Here is a 16,843-nt window from a genome sequence, read left to right on the forward strand (position 1 = left end):
TTATCAGCATAGTAATACCTTTCAACTTTGGAGACTATTGTACTAAAATTGTACTAAAATCAGCTAAAATCAGCTGTTTTGTAACAACTCTGTATGAAATGGTTAGTACACTGGATTACTGACCTTTTATAGATTTAATCAAATAAAGTGTATATTAAAAAAATGCTTGTTTCTCTTTTTTTATTAATCATATTATTTATTAGCAGCAGCAATACTAATATTTCAGTCGTTGCGGTGCAATATCGTATGACTGTAAATGAAGATTGATACTCAGAAACACAAAAAGAACAGAAGAATTCAGTTTTGTCTAACAATTGTAAATATTTACATATGTAACTACTTATATTTCTCACTCATGGAAAAATCAAGAGTCAGATTTTTATTAGGGCTTGTTTTTTTTTTAAATAATTTTTCACAGGTGTCTGTGTCTAAAGTCTCACCTATGTACCATGGGACATTTACTGCCCACTTTAGAAACGATTTAAAGCCATTGTCCATCCTGTACACTAACRTGATATGTTCTATGAACACAAATAATACCAGCAGGAGGTTAGCCAATTTGTTTTTTGTTACAATCTGTTACATTTTATAGTCTAAACAAGGATCAGAACCGGGCTGCACAGTGGCGCAGTTGGTAGAGCTGTTGCCTTGCACAAGAAGGTTCTTGGTTCAAWTCCCGGCCCGGGTCTTTCTGCATGGAGTTTGCATGTTCTCCCTGTGCATGCATGGGTTTATTGGCCTCTCCAAATTGTCCTAGGTGTGAGTGTGTGTATGAGTGGTTGTTTGTCCTGTGTGTCTCTGTGTTGCCCTGCGACAGACTGGGTCCAGGGTGACCCCGCCTCACACCCGAACGTTAGCTGGAGATAGGCACCAGCACCCCTCCGGACCCCACTAAGGGACAAGGGTGTAAAGAAAATGGATGGATGGAATGATCAGAATCACAATCCAATGTAAGTGAGTGTAATACAAACTTCTTCTAACAAACAACTGAACTAAATTATATGTGAGATTTACACATTTTTATAATTACTTATCTCCATTGTTTATGAATACACTAACCTATGAGGAAGAATACAATAAGTTTTGACAAAGGGGCAAATTGACCCAAAGGCTACTTTTTTTTCTTCCTGAATAAATATTTAGAAAGTATGGTATGCGAGTGGCTATTTAGACTGCTTGCTTTATTCAGTCTGGCAGAAATCAGTAGGAACTGATGATGAATCAGCTCCTTGAAGGAGTGTCCCATTTCCCATAACCACTACATGAGCTAAACGCTGTGGGAAAGGGGAAAATGGCTAGAATTGGAACTCAGACTAAGGTGTGTAACTGTGGATAAAAAAAATGCCTTGAAGATGAGGGTGCCCTACATATGTTGGATCTCTTGAAGCTGCTTCTTCATGCTTGCACGTTTCTGCAGCAAGTGACTCAAATGTGGGTCACGCTCACGCAAGGTGCTTCATCCTGTGATCCAGAGAGCTCAGTTTTCTTCTCAGCCCTGTCAAGATGATGCATGTGCCTGCGTGTGCAGAAGAAGAGGAGCGAAAAGATGAGGTGTGAGCTGCAGCGCTCCCATCACGAGGAAACGGCAGTGAGACTCCTCAGTCGAGGCTCAGCTAGCTGAGTCTGTTGCTGGCCAGATCAGCTGGCAAGTCTGTCTAGCGGGGGTGTGGCACATCATAACAAAGGGCTGTGGGCAGACAGGCGACTGACTGCACAGCTCTTATCAATCCCCCAATTTCAGTCGATCTGTATCTCCCCTCCCTTCTTCAGTGTCCTATCCTGTGGAATGCAAAGCGCTAAAAGCTGGAGGTATGGGCATTTTTTTGGGGGCTATATGTGTGTGTGTGTGTGTGTGTGTGTGTAAGGGAAGGTCACATGCGACACACGCTGTTGATTCACAGCGCATTTATTGGACTTTTTGGACTGATTCTGCAAACTTCCTGCATGCCCATGCACACTTGACTGATTCTGCGCATTTATGGCTACATGTTTTGCTTTTTTTTTTTTCATAAGCTCATGCTGCTTTGAAGCAAACCATTTCTTTTTACTTTTTTTTTTTTTTTTTTTTCAAAAGGAGCAATCGTCTTCAGGAAACGTAGCTTAATGTAGTTCTACGTGTACACCGCAGTTTCAGTTTGAACATACTGTCCAATGCGGTGGTGGATGTGCGTGCGTGTGTTCAGTGGGGTGGAGGAAGAGTGGAGGGGGGAGGACAAAGCTTAAAGACTTGAGTGGGAGTGGCACTGTTTTCAAGCCTCCCTTCCCAGAAATTAAAAGGACATTATAAAGTTTATATAACTCAGAGCCGTGATCAATCAGGCATGTTATCATTATGAAGCTATGCAGCGCGAGCGCGTTAGTTTCATTTATTTCAGGTGGATTCCCGAATGTCACCAACAACAAAAGCAGTTTTAATGTATAGGCTACCTTATTTAGATCAGACAGTATTCTCAGTTTTATTTTACTCCCGTGTGAAACGGGAACACAACAAAGCAGCATTCAGCACCTGCATCCGATCGAACTGACCTGTGTGTGTCCTTAGATGAGCTTTGAGGTGGGAGGATTTGCCATAAACTTTTTCACAGCCAGAATAGTTGCATTTGTGCTTTTTCTGAGGTGGCTCCTGCTCTGTCCGACCTCTCGATCTCTTGCCTCTTTGTCTGAGCGCAGGATCGGAGGTGGCGGTAGGTGTGGCAGAGTTTCCATCCTCTCTCAGGTTCGGCGTGCTCTCCTCCTTTATCTTTGCCTGCTCGGCAACGCCGTTGGGTGTCTGCTGGTTAAAATCCGCCAGGATCCTCGCCACCACGAAAATCGAGGAGTTCTCCTTCACCAGGGGCTCCTTTATTTCCTCCCCTGTCCTGGAAGAGGTTGGGATCTCCGGTTTAATCTCCCTGTTGCCCTTAGGAGGGTGAACAACTGCACGACTGGACATTGAAACAAGGCACTCTGCTGCAAAGTGATCCATTCTGTCTTTGAAACAGCCTCCTCTGCTTCTTAATGACATTCGGGGGAGGAAAAATGAAATAAATCCGCGTGTAGGAGGTTGTTAAAAAAAAAAAAAAAGTACTTGCACCGTGCTTCCCTTTGTGTAGTGGCGGTGAGGTGGAGGTCGTTCTCATCGGAGAGAACTGACTTTATGATCTTACCCGGCTTTCCAAAATCATCAACATCCTGTGCGAGAAACGCCTCGCACCAAAMAAAAAAAAAAAAAAAAACAACAACAAAAAAAAAAAACGCAGAGATCTCTCTCTCTCACACAGAAAGAGAGGGAGGGAGAGAGATAGAGAGAGAAAGAGAAAGGGAGGGAGAAAACGGAAACCGGAGTCTTTGTTTAGTGCAGCGACACCGGTAGCAGGAACTCTTGAAACTTGGATGCGTTAACTCCCATTGCGGCTTCAGACTGTCTCCCGCACAGTGAGCGCGTCTCCCGAGCGCCTGCTCCAGCTCGCTGTATCCATGCTGGGGGCGTGTCGAGCCGGGCAGCGCTCGGCAGCATCGTCAGAGGAGTGGCTCATTCATTGGGTACAGCTTGTCCCCAAGTGCTCCGAGCAACACGAGTTACTAGAAAGTTTGAGCTGCGCTGTTTCTATGCGTCCAGAGGATGCAGCCCTCTACCTGCCGCTAGGAATTGTCGAGGCAGCCACACTGATGCAGCAGAAAGAAACCCGTGACTAGGTGTATCTTATTTGGTGCATTTTTTTTGATCAGCCGGGCAGAGGAATATCACCAGGGACGTTTCGAGATCATTCAGTGTCACGTGACCTCTTTGTGCGACCCTGGTCACAGAGGTCACCTCTGAAAAACAGAAGAAGAACCAAAGCACAGACCTTAACTGATAAACACACACCGTACACTCGTGGGAGTCAGGTTTGCTGTGTTTTCAAAAGTATTCATAACCCTTGAAGTTTTTAGCATTTTGTCATGTTTCTGCCTCCAACCTCAAAGTACGTTAATGGGATTGAACATGATGCAAACAATTCAAAGCCTGCAAAGTGAAGGAAAAATTATACCTGGTTTTCATTAATAATGACAATGATAACAATGACCCTTTTCCCAAGCACCCTTCAAAACACACCAGGACCTTGTACAGATGCACCTTTGCATCAATTACATATTGAGTAATTAACAGGAGTCTGTAGAACCTGTGCATATGAGGAGATCATTCAGTTATTTCATTATGGTGTGTTGGACGTCCAAAAGTTGCAAGACACCCAAGCCTCAAAGACCACAACTCTGTGGTTAATGCTCTGCTTATTTGGTTGGAGTTTGACCAACCAAATTCTGTATTTCCCCAGTCTTATTATTTGCAGTAATAAGTCTGGAAAACGTGGAATTTGATTCAAACAGAAAAAAAGAAGAAAGCGGAAAAGTTTCCAATCTCTAATGGATGAACATCTCAAAATGTAATATATAGTTCCAGTAACCTGAGTTCTTGTTTTACTCACAATTCGTGAGAGTCAAATTTTGTTATCAGGATGTCAATGTGACAAAAATGCCAGTAAATGCTGTGCTTTATGTGAATGTTTAGGTTCGAAAGTGCTAATAAAATGTGTATAAACTCTGTGGGTGTGGTTGTGTCTTTATAGTTGCAAAACATGTAATTAAATATTAAAAGAGGGCAGGGACCCCCCCACTGTGCCTCTTCACCATGCTAATCTGCAATCTGCCCAAAGAGGGCAAACAAAATTCTAGATCAAATAAGGACGGATGGGCAGATAGACATTTTTGGCATGACCAACTGCACCACTGGTACATTCAACATGAGTGCCATTCAATATGGTTGCTTTCAACATGCAACATTTTTTATTTTGCAAAGAAAAAAGCTTTCCATAGTTTCTACGGGCATGCAATCTGCCATAAAGACTTGGTTAAATATGAATCTCTTGTCTTGAAGACATAAAATAATTTAAAATAATGGAATTTGAGAAAGAATATTCTTCATTTCTGCATTTTTAAAGTTGAATGATGCATCTAAGGGGCAAGATAGAAACACTTATTGGGTTTGTTTACGAGATGCAGTAGGACATACGATGGCTGGTCTATTCCTATGAATTCACTCACTTTCCTGATAAAGTGGCTTTCAGACCGAATGTGGCATTCGCTGAACTTCCCTTGGATGTTTTACAGGGAAACCTGTGTTGCTAAAGTGAAAATATCCCTGATAGTGCCAGGCTCTATTAAACCGCAACAGAGAACAGTTTAAAGAAATGGACGTTTCATAAGTAGATGATAGCCATATTTTATCTTCAAATGCATTTTTATTGTGCTAAAACCATCAATAAAAATGAACATTTTGTTGTGAGATATGAAATAGCTAGATACTCCGTCTCCATTGGTTGCACAAGTATCCGCCAACCACACAGCCGGCCGCACACCACGGTTAAATTTTTAGCAAATTCCAGCTTTGGAAAGAGTGCAATACAAGCTCCACTAAGCTGCTCACACCTACACAGCAAAGTGGGATGTGTGCGCCACTTGAGCTTTGTTTCGCGCAACGCAAAACCTTTGTTGCACAGATCATGAGGTACAAATGAATGGATTTGAGAGCACAGCAGAGTTAGTGAAATATTCAGCCTGAAAGCCCCTTAATGCCTGTCGAAGCTTGATAAATAGAACTTTGTGTCAAGTCACTTCTATTTTTCCTGCACAAGTTAAGTAACATACTGTACAAAATGGAGATTGTGCAGTGACCTTCATGAGATCTGTTGGTGGTACTTGGCTTTAGTGGTGCTGGAGTTGTGATAAGCCTCCAACTTTGCCACTAAAAATGGCAACTTCTGTTTACCTATGTAACCTGGAACTTCAAATACAGAGCATGATTAAATGGCATCTTTCAATTAAATGTAATAATTCAATGAAAAAGTGTGTTTGTTACTCCTATTTTTTATTTTATTTTTTTGCATTAATGATGACCTGCCACATGACAAAATTCCTTAAGAACTGCTGTTCTAAAATGGTCGCCATAATAGTGATTCATGAAAAACAGCAATTACTGAGGTTGTTATGAAAGCGCAGCTCTATCAAGTTAATAAGTGACAGATGAATTACACAAGCTTTTATGTCACATCATTCTTAACATTTGCTGGTGTCAATAACAATAAAGAGAGATTCTACATGTGGCCTTCCAGTTGCCAGGACAAAAACCACCATCAACAGCCTTCTAAATGTCAATGAAAACATCTGTATGTGATCATCTGCGAGTTCGATGAGAGCCTTTCTTTTACCACAGAAAATATTACGTAATCACCTGTTTTAAATGTGTCAGAAGTTATGGACTTGTTGTCAAGATTTGTTGAGTTGATGAAGAATTTGTAATTTGTCATTTTATCTACTTTATCTTGAACATTCTTTACAGACAGCAGGCTACAGAGTTGGCAATGAATTTGTCCTTATCATTAAGTGATACATGAAGAGAAAAATAATGAATGAAAACCAGTGGTGGGAAGTAACGAAGTATAAGTACTTCGTTACTGTACTTAAGTACAATTTTCGTGTATCTGTACTTTACTTAAGTAGATTTGATAATGGATACTTTCTACTTTTACTCCACTACATTTTACAGTAAGTATCTGTACTTTCTACTTCACTACATTTCCACAAAAGTGTCGCGTTACTCGTTACATCATTGCTCTTTTTTTCTGTTAAAATGTGAAGTTCAGGGATTAAAGGTGGCGCCGTAAAATCCAAGCAATAACGTGACTTACGTGTCTGTTGTCACCCAGGACCTCCACCTTTACTCGCACACGAAGCTCCAAGACATGCGCAGTGGTTTCCTCAGAGCGGGAGAAGGTGTCTGTCTAATCGTCTGTAATAGCGCTGCATAAATAATAGATTTGGCGACATGTAAAATAAGCAGCGCTTCATTTTCACAGACGGTGGGGACTTCATCCAACTTTTAGCGTCACTTGGAAGGAAAGCTTAAAGAAAGGTAAGCTCCGTGGACGTGATGCTAGCAAAGCTAGCTGTACTGACTGAGACACACATGTTGCATCTGCGATGAAAAAAAGTTGTCACTCATGGCTGAATTATTGTGTGGAGGTTTTGACTGAGGTGTTGCAAATATGGGACAATGCTGTGACCAAAGTCTGCATTGATATGACATTCAGGAACGATCCGATTCTTCTGGACGGATCTTTACTGATTAAATTTATTTMAGCTCTAAGTATTTAATGTCTAGGTGTTTTATGGGAATGTGGATCTTTCAGATCAATTTGAGAAGCAATTTTGATAGGTAAAACTTAATTTTTTGTGTCATGTAGCGCGGGATGCTGGTCTTGACTTGGTCTTGGGTAGGTGGTCTTGACTACAACTCTGCTACATGGCTCCTCGGTTGCCTGTCCTCTCCCACCCACCTTCTTTCCATCCCCTTTCTGTTGGATTTCTTTATAAATAAATSCCACTAGTGGCAAAAAAGTGAAGTTCATGCTGTTAGGACAGGAGACAAGATGTTTCCATCCCTGAAATTATGATGCATAGAATCACATATCTAAGTCTAAACTATGTTACAGAGTAAACACAATAAAAACATGCTTTATCTGTGGCATTGTTAATTAAAATGGCACATTTCTAATGTATTAAAATTAAATATGATGTGTTCACTTAACRATATTTTATTAGGGATTAGGTAATGCATTCAGCAAGTACTTTTACTTTTAATACTTAAGTAATTTTAAAAGCCAGTACTTTTTTACTTTTATGTTAATGTGGCAGTTTTACTTTTACTTGAGTACATTTTTGTCTGTGTATTTGTACTTTTACTTAAGTACATATTTTGAATACTTTCTCCACCACTGATGAAAACACACATTAACACAGAAGTGCCTTGTGTCATTAAGAGAAATCAATCCTGATTTTACTATTTGTGAAGCATTGCCAAATTTAGCCCAGTTGTTTTCCAACCTGAGATGGAAATTTTAATTCCTTCTTTTGTTTTGTCTTGGCTGGATTATTGCAGGGTGCTTTTCAGCTGTTAAATTAAGACCGGCTGTAGTCGGTACAAAATGCTGCTTTGCTTCGGACTAGATCTTAAAAACTTTGTCACATGACTCAATTACTAATGCAACTTCAKTGGCTCCTGGTTGATTATTGAGTGCACTTCGAGGTTAATTGTTTTGACCTGGATAGCTTTACATCGTCAGACACCGGTCTACATCTCTGGACTACTACATCATTACACCTCCATTAGGGCCCTCACGTCCTGTCATCAAAACCTACTGATAGTCGTCCATACAAGATTGAAAACCAAAGGAGAGACAGCCATTCTCTTCTGTGTCTGCAAGACTTTGAAATGTCCTTCCTCTGACTCTAAAATCAGTGGATTCAGTGGCTTCCTTTGAAGGCATGATGAAACATTATAATTTTGTTTGKTTTTTTTAGATTATTTAATATTGTCTTGTGTGTCTTTATTGTCTGATGAAGCTATATCTTTTGTTAAAAACTTTGTGATTTTTATATTGAAAAGTGCTGAATAAATGAAGTTTTACTTACAAAAGTTTTACATGCATCATGTCACCTTTTTGGAACAGTTTTGCACACAGTAAGGGCTCTGAGACTTGCAATAGCGCACCAGCAGCATTTACCGCTGCCAAATTATTGGTTTTATTCTGCAGAGATTCCCCAGAGAGAGAATAATTCTCCACCACAGGATCTCAAATGAGTTTAATTATGTTCTCGACAGAATAGACATGTAAGTGTGTGGGGTGAAGTCAGAAGTTTAAAGACTCTCATCATGGGAATTAAGGTCATATTAATTTGGAGCTTTTCTGATGATTTAATTGTTGTGCTCCTTTTCCAGGGTGAGATTATCATGCAATAAAAAATGCTGGGGTTTTAAAAATACAAATTTTTTGGATAAGTTTAAATTTACTAGCGATTTTCTTAATAAATGGCCAGAATAAACAATTCAAATATAAACATACATCCAGACAAATCCTTTAATAAGTGACCTCAAATTGACCTCTAATGAGCTATCACGATTGAATGCAGATGGTAGTTCTGCTGGTGTTAAACTATCATTTATTTTTATTAGATAGCATACATTAGATTAAGCTTTACTCAGAAAAAGTATCTCTRTAACAATTTAAGAAGGATAATTAAAGATTTCCACAAATTGGAAAAGTCYTCTGGAGCCTAAACCACTGCAGATTCCAAGAGCTCTAGTTCAACTAAGTACAAGTAAATCATTATGTTAAGGTTGGTTATGATGTTCAGGCACAACACAGTCACAACCAAGGTCACTCCCCGTTCCTGAACTGGAAAGTGCCATAAATGCAATTTAATTCTTCACTGAAGCCCAGGAGCTCAGATGATGCAAGAAGAAATCATCGTCCAAAATGGACAATTCTAAAATATTTTGCTGCCCACATTAACAATCCAAATTTATTCTGGGGAAACATGGCTGTTAGGAGTAAACTTCAGGAGGTAAGGTTTTCAATACCAAACAGTATTCTAAATGTCCAGTTTGTTGGGAAGTTGGGGGCCTGTGTCACTGTCAGCAGTACTGGTGCATTGCACAGAAAAATGTAAAAAAAAAAAAAAAAAAAAAAAGAAAGCCTACAGTCTTCAAAATCTTTTAACTTTAACCCAAATTCACATCTAGATAATTAGAACTGGGAGTGGATGTTTGAACAGGACAGTGAAAACGGATCATTAATTGAACAAAGCAAACTAACATTAAGCATCTGGAATCGTCTTCCCAAATCAATCAATCAATCAATCAATCAATCAATCAATCAATCAATCAATCAATCAATCAATCAATACAATCAATCGATCAATCAATCAATCAATCAATCAATCAATCAATCAATCAATCAATCAATCAACTACACTTGAGTTTATTCACACAAATGTCATTATTAATTAACCAGCCCATCCGCTCACATTTTTTACAGCAGACGAGTGAAAAAGGAGCAGGAAGAAAAAATTGTCCCAGGAAGCCAAACAATTTTAATGAACTCAACAAATTCTGCCAGAAAGAGTGACCAAAATGGCCAAAAAGGCCAGATATAAGCGAGGAGCTTGCTGGTGGCTGCACAGGCAAGTGGTCAAAGTACAACTTGTTGATCAACAGTTCACCAAATATTAAGGGGTTCCATGTGAGCAGCATGAATCTATTGGCCCCTYTTTAGTCTTGAGAACCGCCTTTATTCTTTGTGAAATAGATTTAACATGATGTTGGAAACATTCCTCAGAGATTTTCTCATTGACATCACACAGCTGCTGCAGATTGTTTTGGTGACACATCTARGAGACAAATCTCTTGTTTCAGCACATCCCCAAGGTGCTCATAGTTTAAGATCTGTGACCGTGAAGGCCAATGGGATACAATGAATTCAGGTTTAATATGACATATCCATCCATCCATCCATTTTCTTTACTCCCTTGTCCCTTAGTGGGGTCGGGAGGGTTGCTGGTGCCTATCTCCAGCTAACGTTCCGGGCGAGGGGCGGGGTTCACCCTGGACAGGGCAACACAGAGACACAGGACAAACAACCATGCACACACACACTCACACCTAGGGGCAATTTGGAGAGGCCAATTAACCTAACAGTCATGTTTTTGGACTAGTGTGAGAAACAGGAAACCGGAGTATCCGGAGAAAACCCACACATGCACAGGGAGAACATGCAAACTCCATGCAGAAAGACCGGGGCCGGGAATCGAACCCAGAACCTTCTTGCTGCAAGGCAACAGCTCTACCAACTGCGCCACTGTGCAGCCCTTTTTTAATATGAGATATTATTTTAAATTATTTGATGCTTTGTGACATGGTGCATTATCCTGCTGGAAGTAAACGTCAGAATATTGGCAACACTGCAGTCAAACAGGGATGGACATTACYAGACCGTTACTTAGTGCTAAGGGGCCYAAAGTGTGCCAAGAATCCCCCACAACATTAAACCAACACGACCAACCTTATYTGTTGATGCAAGGCAGGAAGGATCTGAGCCATGGTTTCAGGTTTCAAATATAATATTGAACAGACAAGCCTAATAAAGTGCCTGATGAGTGTGTGTGTTACTGAATCCAAAATAACTTTGTGGAGTCTCGGTATTTCATCATATCTTAGTGTGCAACGTCCTTCTAAATGCATGTGTTGTGCATTTTTGGAGAAGCATTGCTGCGATTCAGCAAACCAGCAATTTGATTCAAACCCCTGCTCTGAGCAGCTCATTGGTCTGAGCCAAATGAAATCCAGCCAGGAGCCACAAACACAGTCTTCCTTAGTTTATCCTCCAGCAAGAGACAAGTGACACCATTATTGAAAGAAAAGAGGAAAGCTACAAAGCACTGCAACACGATGGCTTTCTAGTTTCTAGGCTATTACGTAGGTGATGAAGCTATTGATTTTGATAAGTTTGATGAAATTCTTAGGTAAAACGAATTTAGCTTTTACACTTTATGTTTAAAGTAACACAGTAAAGTCATTCAATTAAAAAAAGAAAGTCATAACTCACTCAACAGTACTGATTAAAGTGACACACMCACTCTTGTTTTTCCATGCTTAAGTTGGTCCTTTGTAAACTTTTGCTTAGATTCTCTCATTTCATGGCAACATYTGCTAATATTTTCTCTATTTCATGTTTAAAAGTCAGTGAAGCAGTTCGGTACAAAAAAAGTTTTTAAGGGGAATCAACTCATGCTTTACCAAAAAAAAAAGCCTATTTTCCTGCAGCTGCTGAAATCCTTGTGTGAGGATGAATGCACATTTTCTGTATTGTGCACAAAAGCTCACATAGTGAAGTTCCCAGTGTTTAGTGTGAGCAAGGCAATGTGGCATTCAGAGGGCCATCTGGCTGTATTATTTTACATATTCTTTCACCACAAAAAAAACCCCCCAAAAACAACGTGGCGTTCTTGTGTTTCATCTGGTGCTCTAGCAATCTTTTCTAACGAGAGCACAGCAAGAGGGTATAGTTCCTCTTTCACAGAGTTATTTCCCAGAGCTGTGCAGAAACTGTGAGTGTTTATCAACTACCAATGGGCGTCAAGTGCAAGAAAGCCAAGCGAGACAGAGAGACGAGAACATTGTACAACTGATTCTCAGTGAAGTAAAAAGCAGCGGTAAAAAGTGATCTTTAAACTCRGATTCAAAGCGGAGTTTATCTATCGGCGGAGCTGGAGCATTGTGATGATTCAAGAGCGCTTTTGTACGTTCCCAAATCCTCGCACCAACCCCCGGTGTGCAGTGTCCAAACAACACACTGTCTGGCACTGACATAATGTTCTCAGGCAAGAACAGCGATTTGATTGGCCTCTTCACTTCTGTTTGCAGTGGAAAAGATCCTCTGTGTGAGCACAGGGCAGTCTGACCACTGTAACAATCAGGCTGCTTGGACTGCTGTGTCAAAGCTCTGGTGGCAGAACAAAAAGAAGATCCCCTCCTCCAACAGGGGRAATTGCTATAAAAGCCACAAACATAAATGAGTTTAAATGAGGTTTTCTTCTCTTGGCAGAAGGTTGTGGTGATCAGTGGAAAATACTGAGCTCTGTGAGGCTGATAAAGTTTGAGTAAAGAAAGACGCTGTTGCCAAACTTTAAAGAGGTACTATGCAGTTGTTGTTTGTGAGTGCAAAACCCCTTGCAGTGTGCAAGGAAGTGAAACTCAGACGGAAAGTTTGCTTTAAAAAAGCAAAGCTTTTAGAAAAACTAAGGAACATGATTCAGTTTAAATTCACGTCTTTACATTGCACATTCCTGAGAGCTGTAACGCAAAATCATCGTTAAAATAACACAAATTATGTCGAATGCATCAAGAAACCACACACGTTAGTAGATTTGTACATTAATGACATCTTTATTAGTATACTTTAACAAATTTTCTGCTTAGTGTCATTTGTTGTAAGCAATATATATATACTTTTTACAGCATGTTTCATCTGAAATTACAAAATATATTTCAAAAAATGTCATCTAAGGCTGAATTTTGAACAAAGCGAGAACCAAAAACAAATCACTGGAGCAAAATGTAGGTTTATCAGGAAAAAAGAACATAGCAAACACTCAGTTACATCCACTAACCTGTCAACCTCAGAATGGGTTTTTCAAGTCAATAAAAATATGTGGTTGTGTTACAAAAGAAGGCTGCATACCTAATGGTTGAATTATAAAAAAAATATACCATCCAAAAAATAGAGCATACCTATGTGGGTAAAGAAAAACATGGACTTTTAAGGGAAGTGTACATAGATTTTACTTTTATTTCCCAAATTCAAATGTTATAATCTCAAACATGGACTTAACAGCTTCAGCACAGAGCTTGAAGGTTGGATTTCAATTTTACTGGAGTGTCAAACCTTGAATTGAGGAATGACGTCAACCAACTGAACTGTATTTGAGTTGCAAACCACAAACTGGTGAAATTTCCTCATAGTTTAACTCAGAGTCAATAACATTATTCTGTGCTCCATTTCATGCATCCAAGCAGGTAAAACAGGTACGGACCTGTTTTACCAATCAGGGATTGGGGACTGTGCGTGCGCCCAATGGTTTCTGTATTCACTCAGGCCATCTTTGCCCGATTTTAAAATTTGATTCATCTGACACATTTAGTGTGAGAAACAAAAACAGAAGAAATAAAGTTTTTTTTTTTTTGTTTTTTTTTTACAGCACTATAGTTTAGCGCAGGAGCTCCCTCAAATAAATGGCAACACATTCAAAATAATAAAACAAGCGCCATGTTTAAAATCTTAATCTTGCTAATGCAGAGTGTATATCTAAATCCATAAAGATATGTGGATGGTTTTACTGTTAAGGGACCAAAGTTTCAGACAAATTACAACTTTGACCCAGTGTTCTACAGTTAAGCATCTCCTTGCCGCCTTGGTTGCTTTAAATTAAAATGTAACTGCTCATAAACCCGATAATTTATTAACTTAAACAATTTGTCACCATTTCCTTTAAGCCACTGTTGCCGTTAAAAAGGCACTTGTCAAAAATCTCTGAAAGCAAAACTGACTTATCATAGCAGAAGAAGTAATAAAGCACTTAAAAGTGTTTTAGTGCAGTTCAGTTATAAAGTTAGTACTTCTGGTAATGTCACATTTTCTTATCAAATATCAGTTTCTTTGGAATTAAGACACTGTGAGTCAGGAACTCGCTGACACACACACACGCACATGCACACACCCACGCACACACACACACACACACACACACACACACACACACACACAAAGTTGTTTGACGACAGCAGAGTAAGATACCAGAGACAGGGTATGAAAATACACAGTTTCTCTTTTGTGTTGCACCTCCTCAATCTTACTCATAGTTAATAAGACACTAGAGATCAGCGGTTGGGCCTCATGACTAATGATGACAAAACAAGATCACATTTTCACCAGTAGAGAAAATAAGATTAGTCATACAAAAGACACGCAGGTGCTAAAGTCTAAACATGTAAGTTTAATACACGTGATTAAACACAGAGCTTACACCCGCCCACCTTACAGCCTCCCACATGTTTGTGTTTCACTGAAGTGCAAGTGAAAGATTGTTCCTTGTTCCTTTGACCAGGAAGCGAAAGGAACACCAGATTGTGAACGCAGTAATCTCTGATGAATCCGTCAGGTGTAGCCGAAACAAGAAAACAAGTTCAAACTACATGTAATTGTAGCAAAGTGAGGCCTGTCTGCCTGCCTGCCTGCCGCTCAGCAGGATTTACTGGTTACAGTGTTACTGGGTTGCTATAAAGATTCAACTGTCATGAGATCCCCATCAGATGGCAAAAATGCACGTGGGCAGAGGGTGAGAATGGACAAACACTGTCGTGTCTCAGGCATGAACCAAATTACTTTTCTGTTCTCAACCTCCATATTGTGTCATCCAAAAAAGCCTAGCTTGCTAAACCAGGGCCAGCCCCCTAATATTTAATTTTTTTCCTTTGTTTTGACTGGAAGTAATATTAACCTTTTGGTGTGGTTCACCCAAAGTTCTGACTTGAATCTGAAGAGAATCATGAAGCGATCAAAAGATGAGGGTGCTGGCAAGGAGTCCGTTGAGCCTCGGGGTTTTGGAGATAATAACAATTTTAAATCTAATTCTGCCAGGGATGGAAAGGATTTTTGGCTTGACTGTAGCTGACTGAAGTATAAAAAGTCCCCTAATCATCTTTTGAAGAAAAAAAAAAAAGTCTTTTTTTTTTTAATTCAGTACAAGATCCTTAGCAAGTGAAGCTGTAAACTGACAAACTGCTGATTTGGCAATGCTTAGTAGTTTTTCTGAACTTCCTTGTTATTTATCTTGTACTCTTGTTTACACACAATGCTTGATAGTGGCTAGGTCACAGTTCCTTAAGTAGTGTCGGTAGTCTGTGTGATAAACTGCAACCTTTTTTCTTTTTTTTTTGCCATCTGTCTTATTTTCTGTTTTTCAGTACAGAAGAGGGAGATGAGCCTGATCTGTGCTGGGAGATGTTTGGCCTAAACGTTGAATTCGGTTGTCTCCCCTCTGCCTTCAGGCTCTCGACATTCAGCCACATAACAGAAGCTGCTTTTTTTCACCACTATGTTAATCCTGCCTGCATCCCCCGCCACGCTGCCGCCGCCACAAAGAACAGAGCGCTGCCCATCATCGCTGACAGACCCTGTTGTACTTCCCTGCATAACTTCAAAAAATAAGACACTTATTTTGCTCATGTGACGCAAACGTGACGACCCTTATGTATGCAACTGAGCTGAGTTCACAATAACTGCGTCAGTCAGCTGACCCCGGGCTGATGCTGAGCCACGATGACTTGGTACTGCCATCATTGTTGATCCTCACCACCACCACAGCGTGGGGGCTTTGTCTCTTCCACACAATGCAACTCAAAAGAGCAAAGTGAAGGCGACACAGTTTTGTTTTTGTTTTTTTTGCTTTCATTTGCTCAGTGGCAGCAGCTCTGTTCAAACTGCATGGATCACTCCAGTGTGTGGATGTCGGGGGGCTGGGGCACAAGGCATCCGGTGAGGGAACCTGATTCTGAAACACAGAATTCAGTCTGCAGAGTCTGCATCATCTTGCACTTTTTATGCTGTAGGGATGACTAACTTTTCTTTTTCTTTTTTTTTTCAGAGCCATTCAGTGGAAGGTGTAAATGACATGTAGCCCACTGGGAATAACCATTGATGAAAAAACGAAAGCCATTACACACTGAAAAAGAACCTCATCAGAGCATCTATATAAAGGTGAAACAAGCAACACATGAGGAGCTGAGGATGACTTTATCACTTCCACACATGTGGAAGATAAAATATTACAAAGCAGAAGGCACGAAATATGTTATGTTAATAATATATCATAATCAAAAGTATCAATGGCCAAAAGTGTCACATTGTGATAACTACTTTATTAAATCATTTATTTTTTATATGTTCAAATTTAAATGTAAATAGCTTTAATAAATGAAAAATTAAATGCATTTTGCGTGATTTAAAAGTCTCAGTAATTAAGTATAAATATAAAAATCAACATGTCAAATTAATTCATTAAACGTGTATCATTTTATCTGTTACAATTCATAAATAATTTGTTCAGAATTTAATTATTGGACCCCAGGAATTGATTGGACAATCTGCACAACAGTTTAGCTTCAGAGCAATTGCAATGATAAGAACAGTGGTAATAATCCTGATTACGATGTTTGAGCTGACAGATCCATGATGTGCTTCAGCAAATAACCGCAAATTTAATAAACCGTGACATAATCATGTAAGCTATTTGTAAATTGATGTATTACATATTTAAACAATTAGCTATGCATCTGTTCTTATAAAATGTAAWAATTGATTTGCTTTTTGACTGTGGAATATATGTGAAATGAAACACATTTCGAAGGGCTAGAAGGCTGCTCTGTTTTGTT

The 16,843-nt window shown here is 39.6% G+C and overlaps 1 protein-coding gene across 1 annotated transcript in view; it reads right to left on the reverse strand.

Annotated features, from left to right (window-relative positions):
• The window catches only part of klf13 (Kruppel like factor 13), a 25,745-nt gene extending 19,937 nt beyond the window's left edge, over window positions 1-5,808 (reverse strand). The window contains exon 1 of the mRNA XM_008412258.2: window positions 2,527-5,808. Coding sequence (XP_008410480.1) covers window positions 2,527-3,004 — 478 coding nt within the window. The 5' untranslated portion in view covers window positions 3,005-5,808. The remainder of the gene's footprint in view (window positions 1-2,526) is intronic.
• Between the last annotated feature and the right edge of the window lie 11,035 nt (window positions 5,809-16,843).

Source organism: Poecilia reticulata, linkage group LG6 (assembly GCF_000633615.1).
Source record: "Poecilia reticulata strain Guanapo linkage group LG6, Guppy_female_1.0+MT, whole genome shotgun sequence".
NCBI lineage: Eukaryota > Metazoa > Chordata > Actinopteri > Cyprinodontiformes > Poeciliidae > Poecilia > Poecilia reticulata.